At 40.2% G+C, this 12,850-nt stretch overlaps 1 protein-coding gene across 1 annotated transcript in view; it reads right to left on the bottom strand.

The window, feature by feature from the left end:
- Positions 1-389: 389 nt before the first annotated feature.
- KREMEN1 (kringle containing transmembrane protein 1) overlaps positions 390-12,850 on the bottom strand; it is a 151,697-nt gene continuing 139,236 nt past the window's right edge. The window contains exons 7-9 of the mRNA XM_075178549.1: positions 9,973-10,131; positions 6,441-6,525; positions 390-1,499 (exon numbers count right to left, since the gene is read on the bottom strand). Of these exons, the coding sequence (XP_075034650.1) occupies positions 1,340-1,499; positions 6,441-6,525; positions 9,973-10,131 (404 nt within the window). The 3' untranslated portion in view covers positions 390-1,339. The remainder of the gene's footprint in view (positions 1,500-6,440; positions 6,526-9,972; positions 10,132-12,850) is intronic.

The raw sequence follows: 12,850 nt of genomic DNA, 5'->3' as shown, positions 1-12,850 counted from the left end.
TTCTTACTGCAGTTCCTTTTTTGTATGTGACATTTAGTGACAAAGTCCTTTAATATTGAGTCCACACATAAAGATATTGCCAAATTGGCTCATCACTTCCACGTGTATGGACCCAAAATGCCTCTGCTGAAAAATATAAATTAAATCTAATTGGCTGATAACAGTGATCTACCTGTGTGCGCAGTCATCGGCCACCTACTCTAACTGAGCTCCGATAAGAACTGTTAGGGCCCACACCAAATCTGTCTAATTTATTAATCCCTGTGTGTTGACAACTCAACACAGATTCCGTTAGGCACTTAGGCTGAATGGCAGGTTCTGTCCCCTTGTGAGCAACTTTAGTGACTTCATGGACTTTGAACAATCAAACAATAGCAAGGTACAACATGGAGGTTTGGAAACTTTATCTGAGCAATTTTTTATGGATAATGCTGACAAACACTTCCAAGACAGACAGTGGTATAGAAGGTAAGCTTAAATTATGAACTGAAATGTGGGTACAAATATGCATTTTCTAATAATAAGTTATCTTGTGGCCCCATAAACATTGACACTCATTTCATGCATCATTAGAAGAAAAAAAAAAAAAGGAACAAAAATTAAAAACAAAAACACCCATGCATGATGTAGGGCAAGAGATCTTCTTGAATGCTCAGTCCTGTATACAGTATCCATCCATTCATTCTGTGCAACAGACAATGTAAACTCTAGAATGAGTGTGAAACTGTTCTTGTTTGGCTCATAATAGGATAGTTCCAGCTTTGATTTATGTTCTGCAGAAGTTATTTTGCAATGGAAAAATATACACAATACAAAAATCCATCATTACTGCGGTTGTCCATAATGCAGTTGAAAAACCAGACAATTTCTGGTGTTCCATATTTAAGTCCTAAGTTCATAAATATATTTAAAAAAGAAGCGGGACCTGAAGGTAAATCAGACATCCTGTTCAAATATGGGGTACCCTGATGAGCAGAGTAAGCGGTGATTGTATGTAACGCCTGCAGCATTAAGCTGTGGATCCTTGCATCCCAACTATAAAATGTTCTCCATAACCTGCACTGATAGAAAACAATTACCTATAATACGTCTTGAAACTTTTGGCGAGTTTCCTGTAGATCTTTTAGTTGGAGAAGTTGCGGGATTGTACGGGACCTGAACACTTCTGGGCTAGAGAGAGACATCGCCTTGTCCTTGTGTTAGAAGCCCATAATTGTTAGACAGTCCATATCAGAAGATCATAAATATATATTTATTAAACCGATTCCTAACAATAGAGATGGCAGGAATCTCCTAATGTAGCTTTGCATTTTTTGAAATGTCTTGACCAAAGTGCAAATTATTCGCCTACTAATGGATTGCGATCATCATGTGAACTCTTAATCTTCTTTGGGAAAATGGAGATTGATGTGGAAGGCTTATAGAATATGCTCCATATTTCTCCTGCAGATCCTCGGTGTAAGTTGTCCAAACCGGTGGGTGACGCCAATCTCTGTGCCCTTGAAGAGAAAGATCAAGATATATTATAAATATTGTTTTTTTGTGCAAAATCAAATTTCAAAATCTTATGAGCAAACGGAAAGTTTGATTCTATTTTCGTTATATGCTATAGCGGGAGTGGGGTGTAATGGAACTTCAATTGTAATAATCTGCAATATCTACATATAAACTGTGGTACCAGAAGATTATTCAGTTATTGCTCCACCTAAAGTTGGAAAAAGGCAATATGTTTTTCACAATTTTAAAGAATTTTTTTACCATTTCATGGTATTTGTACCCTCTAACAACCTATGTTCAACTACTTACCCCCATTTACTTTCCAGACACAATTCCCTCTGAAGAGTCCCTTGCTACTGACCTACCACTGACCTACCCTGTCCCAAAGGTCTACCATTCAGGAGCCAATTAGATTCTTGCAGGTAGACCGACATTAGGATACAAACTTGCAATGGAACACCACCAAATGTCGATCTCTGCCTAGAGAAGAAGTACTAACCGTCAGTACATGTTTTCTTTTCATCTGCCTTTAACCATGCTCAGGGACCACAAACTTAGATCTTAGAACTGCACTAGTTAACATTAACTTTAATTTATTAAGACACTAACTGAAGGAAAGTGGCAACAAATATGTTTAAGAAGGAAGGCCTACATTTATAAACATATGGATTAAATTAAGAAAATAAAATGCAAAGTTGGTAAGTTATATAGACCTGAGTCTGACCATAATTTTTTATTTCCTATTCAAAATATTTGCATATAATTATGCACAATGCTGTGGTAAAAATGCATTGTTAGTCCCAGTATGAATTCACTAGAATTTTACTAGTTTCATGACAAATGTAATTTATAACTGAAGGGCGTGCAGGATATTTGTTTAATTAATACAATATAACAATTTGCTGTGGCTATTAAAATTGACAGCTATTGGACTGCAGCATACACACGCATTACATTTATAAGGCCTGAGTCATTAAGGAGAGCAAGGCAAAAAAGGAGTAAATTGGATCCTGGACAATCCATGTTACAATACAAGGGGTGCAGATTAGTTTATTATTTTGCACATAAGGAAAATACTGGCTGTTTTTTCATGTAGCACACAAATACTTAATAACTTTATTTTTATAGTGTAATTTAAAGTTGATGTATGACACGCCCTATCCCAACTATAAATCTGTCCCCACATTTTAAATTTACCTCCCCTCCAATGTTACATGGTTTATCCCAGGTGCAAACTTACTCCTTTTTTATGCTTTGCTCTCCTTAATGACTCAGGCCTATAGTATGTTTCTAGTTATGTATTCATATGTGTGGATCATAAGAGTTAAATGCTTCTCCTTAGCAGGGCAGTAACAAGGGCGGTGCAGACGCAGGCTCGTGGGGGCGTAATTCCCACTCGCTATATTACTTCACACCTGAGGTGTCACAGGACAGCACCACATTTCAGCACTTGACAGGAAACAAGCAAAAGAGTGCATAGCTCCCGGCTCCCTGCAGCGTTGTGACATCACAACTCTGTCAGTGGAGAGGAGCCAGGAAGGTAGAGAAAAGAAGAAGCACAGAAGCGGTAAGAAGAGAAAAGAAGAAGCACAGAAGCGGTAAGAAGAGAAAATAAGAAAAGATAATTACACTATATCAGAGAAAATGGGGAGAGAGGGGGCTGGAGAGAACAGGGAGGAAACATGGCCTAAAAAATTCTTCTAATAAAGTCAAACATAATTAGTCCAATTCAGGATAGTATTTCAGAAGGAACACACTATTCACACTCAATCTGTCTGCCAAATCTAGATCTTACTAAGTGAGTCCCATGTATTATATATTCTGTATTAAAAAGGAGTGGCTATATCTCATTAGCCTATTCCTAAGCAGGATTTTATCAATAGATCCTCTATTAGGTCCTGTTGCAGCAGTGTGGTGATGCCTGAATTTGTGGGCTCAAAATTAAAGACATTTAGATATAGACCAGGAAATGCAGCAGCGGCTTCAAAGCTAAAATAAATAGAATGGCTAATAATGGCCAACCATCCTGCTATCAAAAGAAAAACCTATCATCATCATCATCATCACCATTTATTTATATAGCGCCACTGATTCCACAGCGCTGTACAGAGAACTCCCTAAAGGCAATTGATGCATATATATATTGACAGATTAGATAGCAGAAAAATGATTATGAAACCCATCCAAAACAAATCATTAAACAGATAATCACAGAAGAATAAGTCAAATGATTTAATTTCGATTGAGTGAAAACAGCATTGCTTGCTGAGTACATCCTCTAACCCACCACAACTAGATCTTTATGAATCAATAACCTAAGAAACCAGTTGAAGGAAAAGAAAACAATTTGCTCAGGATGTTTAATAATGAGTTGGATGACAACACAATTAGCAGAAGGACATGAACATGGGGACGGAGTGCTAAACTGTATAAATAATAAAGAAAATGTATCTTCTTCTAAAACCCATTCAGCGGGAACCATCTGGAAGCTGGAAGGGTCTGTATGGTGGGGAAGGGGATGTGTATTTTGGTTACAATGGACATACCCCCTGACCTGTCCTTGAGAAGAGATGCCACCTCTGATTTATTTTTCTTTGATTCAGCCATTGTAATAAACCACTGGCTCAAATTGACTTTAAGAATTTGAGGTTGTAAATTCACATCAAGATGAGATTTATGTTCTTTCTGTAGATCAGTTAATTGGGGTTCCAGTTAGGAAATTAGTCGTTTGTGGCACATTGCCTCTTGGATTATGTGATCTCGTATTACAGATTTATGTGCTGCCCAGTTTGAATGAGAAGAGTTTGCTTCAAAATATTATTTCAGCAGGATGGTTGTTTCAGGAACCACCGAGGCATAAATAAGCACAGGGTCATAAGAATGACAGTGGATAGAATGTTTTTCCCACAGATGGGTTACGGTTAGAATGAGAGAATGCTCAGACAATTTAGAGGATCCAACTTTGACGCAGTAGATCCAGGGCCGTCTTTCCCATTGGGCACAATGGGCAGGTGCCCGGGGGCCCTGCAGCCTAGGGGGGCCCGTCGGAGGCAGCAAAAAAAAAAAGAAAAAAAAAAGAAAATACTTACCTTGCTGTCAGCTGGCGATCCGGCTCCCTCCATGGTCTCCTCCTCCATCGCGCTCGCAGTGCATGTCGGGCGTGATGTCATCACGCCTGCCCGACATCCATTGCGGAGCGCGATGGAGGAGGAGACCAGGGAGGGAGCCGGATCGCCAGCTGACAGCAAGGTAAGTGTTTTCTTCTTTTCAGGTTTTGTTTTTTTTTTAGCTGCCTCCGACGGGCCCCCCTGGGCTGCAGGGCCCATATATATAATATATATATATATATATATATATAATATATATATATATATATATATATATATATATATATATAATATACATATATATATATATATATATATATATATATATATATATATATATATATATATATATATATATATAATTTTTTTTATATATATACGTATACTGCTGTGCCCGGGGGCCCAAAATGTTGATAAGAGGGCCTTGAGTAGATCACGCGGTGGGTAGAGACATTGGTATGATCAATTCTACTATATGGAAAAGGATGATATGTCATGTTTTTCCAGTAGACTGCAGTTCCCTGTATGTTTGTATTGAGATGTTTTCAGAAAATACATACATTTCTGGGATTTTTAATAGAGCATTACTCTAATTTAACTTCATTTTCCCTTAATCTCTTTTTCTGGTCTTTATTTTTCTCTGTTATCTGGTTCCAGATGTTTACTGAAGTGTACTTCTATATAACTGGAAAACAAATCTTAAAATGGTTCGCAACTTACACTATTACCCAATCCTACGCCCTTTCTTCTGTAATAACTGCAAGACAGTGCTGACAACGCTGCTCCGTGTCCAGGCTGTAAGCTGTTAGTCTTACAGTTTTGATGGTATTTCCAAGTACTATGCTACTTCCATGAATGCTGATTATAATGTACTATACTGAACAGAGATGAGCAAAATATTCAAAATTGTTCCAAGGAATATTCACCTCAGTCCACATTTGGCTGTGGAATTTTGCACATTTTATTGGAATTTGGCTTTTATTGCTCCTAGCGGAACTCTGCCTTTAAATTTCTTTCCGCCTGGAATTCAAAGCCCACCACAGAGCAGGATAAATTGACTATTATTTTCTGAGCTCTGTTTATAGACTATAAATTCTGCAAAATGTGAATTTAAAACGCAGTGCCAAGCGGCTGTTCTGCAGAATGGCGAAGCACAAGTGGAACGCAAAGATTCTATTGCCAGCAGTTTGCATCTCTGCAAAATGGCCTTTTCCATGGTGAAATTCCATATGAGCAAAAGTGTTTTCGCAACTTCGCTTATCGCTTGTTATAAGTGTCCACAATAGTCTTATGTGTGTTCCATGCATTATTTAATTCTTTAACTGTATGACTCACCTCTGCTCATTTCTAATTATATCTACATCCATCTCTATAACCCCATGCCATCTCTTACACCCCATAAAAAAAAAAACACACACACAGACAAAGGACACAATAATGGACAAACTAGATGGACCTGTCAGCTCTACTCTGCCGTCAAATTCTGTTTCTATGGTTACCTGACCATGAAATGCATATGATAGTGTTACATCTTGCTGCAAAACTTGTACAGTAAAGAAGCTCTGTGCATGAAAACATTACGCTCCTAACAAGTTTACACAAGTAAGAGTGAGGATAGAATGCAGGATTAATATTTCAAGTTAATGAAGTCATACCTCTCTAATTCTCATTGCTAGGATAAAGAATATTAGCTTCATCAATACTCAGAAAAATGTTCTGCATTTTCAGTACATAAATAATACATATCCCAGCAATGGAAAAAGTTGTTGTAATTAGTTGTAAGAGCCTGAACAGGAACAATAGATAGATCTTTTAAATAAAAATGCAAATACTTACTTTATATTTAGGTGAAGAAGTGCTTTTACCAATATGGCAATGATGGTCAAAATTAGGAGAGCTGTCAGTGCATAGATTGTCCAACCTACAGGAAAACAAAGGTTAAAGTTCAGTGGACATACGGGTAAATTATATGTGAATTTGTATTTCATTTTTTTATGTACTTGATGTTGTACACAGCAGTCAGTCATCACTAATATAATGACTGGTATACTCGTTGTTAAACTTGACACTGAAGTTTGATGACTTATTGAGGAGCATAACTCTTCAGTCAACTGTTGGTCATATAATCATGAGGAGAGCTGCCTGTCCAGCAGTTGACCCAATCTTACCAGTCACCAGGTTATTTTTGCCAAGCAGATGTGGAATGGTTGTACAGATACATATACCAGGGTGTAAGTTTGTAGTACCAATACATTTTGCACTTTTGTAAAGGTGCTCTGCTTAAGTGTATGGTGGGCCTATTATACTGATGGCCTGTGGGTAGCCACTGCAAGTCAGCGCTGTGGCTTCATAGTTGTATAGCTTATAGTAGAGGGATACTAGCCAATGAATTGTAGATATAGAGGGACTAACTGTCTGTGGTAATAGTACTTAGTGACAGTGCGGCCGTCAGTAAGGAACCCAAATACTGCTGGGTTAAGCTGGGTACACACTACAGAATTTTCCAACAACTTTTTATGCTGATCGATTTTACATGCGATCGATGTTCCGATCGCTCGGTCCATGGACTGCATACATACTAGCCTTGTTTTAGACGATATAGGGAAGAGCGGACGTCCCTTTAGCGACTTTTCACAGCCATGTTGTCGTGAGCAATGACTGTAATTTCGTACACACTGAAGCAACTTCGGTCGGAAGTTTATACACACTACACAACGGAAACGAGATTGGAACGAAAATATTTAACGGTACGACCAACCAAATGAGGCAACAATCGTCCACTTGGGCAGACTTTCGACCATCGTGTCACTACACAAATTGACCCGACTTTTGAATGAGCCGATTATTGGACGAAAACCCTGTAGTGGGTACCCAGCTTAAGTGTGTCACCTGGGTGTAGTTACTCATATAACAACATTGTGAGCACTGCTTGAGTCTCTCCTCCCCACTCTGTCAGTGCCATATTATTATTTCCTATGATATAGAAATAATTATTTTACTTGCCAGCAATTTCCACAAAAACTATGGCGATAGATAGATAGATAGATAGATATGTGCATATGTACATGCAAATATATTTTCCTTTTGTATAATTTTGTTATTTTTATTATTAGACGTGTTTGCACCTAGACCTATAACTTTTGCAGCAGAAACACAATCATTCTATCAATTTGAAACAAAAATCCAAGTGACCTGAAGTTGACTTGGGCAATTAAATACACTAATTATTATTATTATTATTATTATCTTTTATTTGTTAGGCGCCACAAGGTTTCCGCAGCGCAGCACATAGTACAAACAATAGACTATACAGGGTATAACAGTACAGAACAATAAACAAAAAGTACCAATACTTCAGAAACTCCAGGCAGGCAGATGCAATAGACACGGAGCAGAAGAACGGGTAAGGAGACAGTAGGGGAGGGGGCCCTGCTCATACGAGCTTACATCCTAAGGGAGGGTAAAACAGACCAGGCACAAGAGGAGCCAGAGGAGGGAATAGGAGAGAGGGGAGAACGAGCAGAGGAGATGGGGGGTTAAGTAGATGGTTGGTAGGCTTTAAGAAAGAGGTGAGTTTTTAGTGCACGTTTGAAGGAGCACAGAGTAGGAGAGAGGCGGATGGAGCGAGGGAGGTCATTCCAGTGAAGGGGGGCTGCACAGGAAAAGTCCTGGATTCTGGAGTGGGAAGAGGTGATGAGAGTGGAGGAGAGGCGGCGATCATTGGCCGAGCACAGGGAGCAGGCGGGAGTGTGAATGGAGAGGAGGTTAGAGATATAAGGGGCAGTAGAGTGGGAGAGAGCCTTGTAAGTGGTGGTGAGGAGTTTGAAAAAAATTCTGTAGGGGAAGGGGAGACAGTGTAGGGCAAGGCAGAGAGGGGAGGCAGAGGAGGAGCGGCGTGAGAGGTAGATGAGTCTTGTGGCCGCATTGAGTATAGAGCGGAGGGGGGAGAGACGGGAGTGGGGGAGGCCGGTGAGGAGGAGGTTGCAGTAATCCAGGTGGGAGATGATGAGTGCATGTATGATGGTTTTGGTGGCGTCCTGAGAGAGAAAGGGACGGATGCGGGCGATGTTGCGTAGTTGGAAGCGACAGGCTTGGGCAAGAGAATGAACGTGGGGGGCAAACGAGAGAGAGGAGTCAAGGGTGACATCCAAGCAGCAGATTTGGGAGACAGAGGAGATGGTAGTGTTGTTAACGACAATGGAATGGTCATGGTGGGAGGTCATGATGGGAGGCTGGGAGGAGGAAAGACAATGAGTTCAGTTTTGGAAATGTTGATTTTGAGAAAGCGCTCCGCCATCCAGGAGGAGATGGCGGCGAGGCAGTCAGATACCTGAGTGAGGAGGGTGGAGGAAAGATCAGGTGAACAGATGTAAAGTTGAATGTCGTCAGCATAAAGGTGATACTGAAGGCCAAAGAAGGAGATGAGAGCACCAAGGGAGGAAGTATAGAGCGAAAAGAGTAGAGGGCCGAATCCTTATCACTTCCTTTTAAGTCCCAAATAAGGTAAAACAGTTATTGTATCTATTTACCACGAGTTCTGTTCATTTGGGGGCATCATAAGTCTGAATTATGAAAAAATAATCATTGCATGATAGATAGCAGATGCAAAACATATGGTAACCAGGAGCACTATACCCAAAACATACTGAATACAATCATGATTATTTCACTACAACATATGCTATTTACATGCGTCTCTACATGAACAAAAAGTTACAGTAGCATAGAATATAAGAGGTGTTAGAGCTAATGTCCTCTTATTCATCAATGAAAATCTGAGCGTGTACAACGAGTTTTTCGTAGACATTCATAAACTTATTCAATACGAGACGGCTTTCATGCTCTACAGCAAAGTATTCTTCAGGTTTTGTGGATGTGCCATTGCTACTATAATAACTTTTTATTTCTGTTTTTATTATGTCTACTCAACAGCTAATTTAAAATGTGTATACTGTATCAATAGGTTTCTTGTTAATATATTGGAATAAATATTTTTATTTTATGGACATTAAAATGCAATCAGCTACTTCTCTTGAGCACAGGGATGCCAAATATGCATATTTTATATGAAGTCTGATACAGTTGTATGTCCAGGAACAATGATATTAATTTTATTTTTAAATCTTTATTTCTGTCAAGTCGCTGCTGTACAAGTTCCTGTGTACACAAATCCTTGTGGTGGATTGCAGCCCTTGTTGCTTTCTTGCCATATTTTTATTGTCATTTAATTTATACGTCTAATAAATAGTCCCAGTTCCCATCTGATCCAATATAAAACTGACTGAGTGTTTTGCAGCTGATAACTTGTAGCACAATGCTTGCTCGTCAATCGGTAATAAGATGAATCAGATGGTTGGAAATGCCTTACCTGGCACTTGCCCAGTTGGCCGGCTTGGGCTTGTCGTTATGACATAGAGAATCTTCGAAGACCGTGCTGCATTGATGCTGAGGTTGGCTGTTTGAGTTATCAGCTCTGTCTGTGTCTGGTTGGATAATTGAGGCTTTTCCACGGTTCTCTCCTTGAATGCTGTCGAAATAAAGACAAATGAAAGTTCAGCAGAGAGGATACAGACACCAAGGACTGAGTATTCACTGGTTCATTCAGGCTCAATACATGTGACTGTTATATGTAGACCATAGTGATAGTACAGCTTTTCAGGATTGTATTATTCTATTCTAAACATAACATTCATTGCTTTGAAAAACCGTTCAGAACCTTCTAAAAAGGAAAAGTGGAGTTGTTGCCCATAGCAACCAATCAGATTCTACCTATCATTTATCTTGTACATTTTAGAAAATGATAGCTAGAATCTGACTGGTTGCTATGGGCATCACGTCCACTTTTCTTTTTTTAGATAGATCTAGCCCTTTGTTGCCGCGGAGTCTAAATTTGAGTTAGGTTACTTGTTGCCAATTCTTTTTTACATATAAATACTGCTCTCTTTGTAAGGTATTACATACTGGTAGAGAATTCCCACCAAAGATATCCAAAGTAGAGATGAAAGAACATTCCAAACATTTAAGAGACCTGATTATAGAGAGGCACACATCTGGTGAAGGGTAATAAGACCATCACAAAGACAATAAACATCTCTCAGAGCTCAGTGCAATCCATTGTACAGAAGTGGAAGTATGAAACTACAGCCACACTGCCTATATTGGGCTATCCCCTCAGCTTAGTTGCAGGATAAACAGGGCACTTATCAGATGGGCTACTGCAAGCCATTGTGACAATGAGCTACAGAAGTTTGAGGCTACAACAGAACGTAATGTGCATGGATCAACAAAGCATTCCATATAAAGGTCCTTTATGGGAAAGTTGCAAGGAAGAAGTCCTGGCTGATAAATCCTTTCCTGCAAAAAGCTATCCAAAAGATACGGCAGAGGCGCAGTGGAAAGTTTTGTGGTCTCACAAGACTAGCTTTTTGGCCTGAATGCCACAAAGTATTCACAGCACAAATCAGATACGACACATCCGCCAGGTAACACCATCCCCACCAGAGCAGTGGTAGCCTTATGGTATGGTAGAGGGTAGGACTGAGACTAAAAATCAGCCCTGCCATTTAAAGCACACAGGCCCACCTGCTGTGGTCTCCATGCATGATATTGTTGCACACTGAAGTGGCGTTACTAGTGCAGTGCAACATGAATCATCAGCACTTTTTTCCCCCCATTTATATTAGTTTGTTGGGATTTTTTACGCTGGAAAGGCAATTGAAGTTCTGTACAGCAGCACAAAACACACTTATTGATACAGTTACACATTGTTTTTAAAGGGTCTCTGTGGCCGGGTCCATCTTGGAATGTGATCCGGTGACAGGAGGTTTAATACTCGGCGCCAGAGGGTTAAACCCCAGCGCTAAGGGATGTAATAATGTATTAAAGGGAATGTTTATTAATTTAAATGCATATATTCGCTGTAAGGGTGCTGTGGCGGCGGTTAGTAACTCCTGCACAGCACAGAGAAGGTTAAGTCCAGGTACTGGCCTCTGGGAATGTAAATGCACTTGGTCATGTATTGATTTATTGATTTATTATGAGATTTTGGAGGAAACTTGTTTCTGTCACTCTTCTGAAGAAAGGAAGATCCATACTACTTTAGTAATTCTGTCCTGTTAAAAAGATAGTCATCTATTTGAATAAGCAAGTAATTTGGGAAATCACAGATTGATGTGCATTTGCTTAAGTTTAAATTGTGTTAAATCCAAACTTAGGGAATATATTACATCCTCATGTTAAACATTGGATGTAATATATCAGACTTTGTGGTGCCAGGTAGGATCTGGCAGCTGGGTTACCCCCTGCCAACGTGTGTCAGAAACAGTATATAAAGAACTGTATTTTGTATTTCAACTGTGTTATACCATCTAAACTTCTGGAGATCACTAGTACCTCTAACTAGTGTGTACTAGTGTGTACCTTGAGCAATGAATATCACTGTTTGAAGATTCTACCTAACACCTATTGCCTGGTGTATCCTGTGACCGACAGATAAGAGCTTACACCAGTGGCGGATCCAGGGGGGGGGGGGTGATCGGGGCTTGCTGCCGACAGCTACACACTGTGCAGGTCCGTTCAGCAGTGACAGTGTGCTGCCCGGCTGCTCTGATTGTGTTTTAAACACAATCAGAGCAGCGGGACAGCACACTGTCACTGCTGAACGGACCTGCACATACTGTACAGCCGCCGGCAGCCTTAGAAGTCGGAAAGGGGGCGGGGCCTAAATCACCCCCCCTACATCGCCCGGGGTATATTCATTTCCTAGATCCGCCTCTGGCTTACACTGTAATCCGTTTCCCTGGCTGTCCTGTGTTGAACCCAGCATTTCTGTGTCAATGCTCTGCCCGCTACCCAGCAGTGCTGTTCCACAGTAAGTGGTCAGGAAGTACCAGCCAGCCCACAGCAAAGAAGCACTGCAGCAGCTATACCAGCTACTCAGAAGTAAGAGGTTCTAGGTGCTATTGAAGGAGCCTAGTGGTGGCAGCCGAATCCTCCTACAACTATTGCGCAGTTGGCAAGTCAGCAAGTGGCAGGTGACACCAGTAGAAGTGGTCCGTAACAGACAGTTACTGATGGTGAGAAAGCAAACCAGATAAACTGTGTAAGAAGATCCTTCTTCCACAGATCCGTTCACAATCACTAAATCTAAAACACAGGTAAATATATAGATTTCCCAGAAGTGCCAGATGGCCAGTCCGGCCATAGTATGGAATGTTTCTCAGCAGTAGGGACTACCAATTTTGTCA

Source organism: Mixophyes fleayi, chromosome 1, assembly GCF_038048845.1.
Source record: "Mixophyes fleayi isolate aMixFle1 chromosome 1, aMixFle1.hap1, whole genome shotgun sequence".
Classification (NCBI taxonomy): domain Eukaryota; kingdom Metazoa; phylum Chordata; class Amphibia; order Anura; family Limnodynastidae; genus Mixophyes; species Mixophyes fleayi.
Note: the sequence above shows the minus strand (reverse complement) of the source record. Positions and strands in the feature narration are given on the sequence as shown.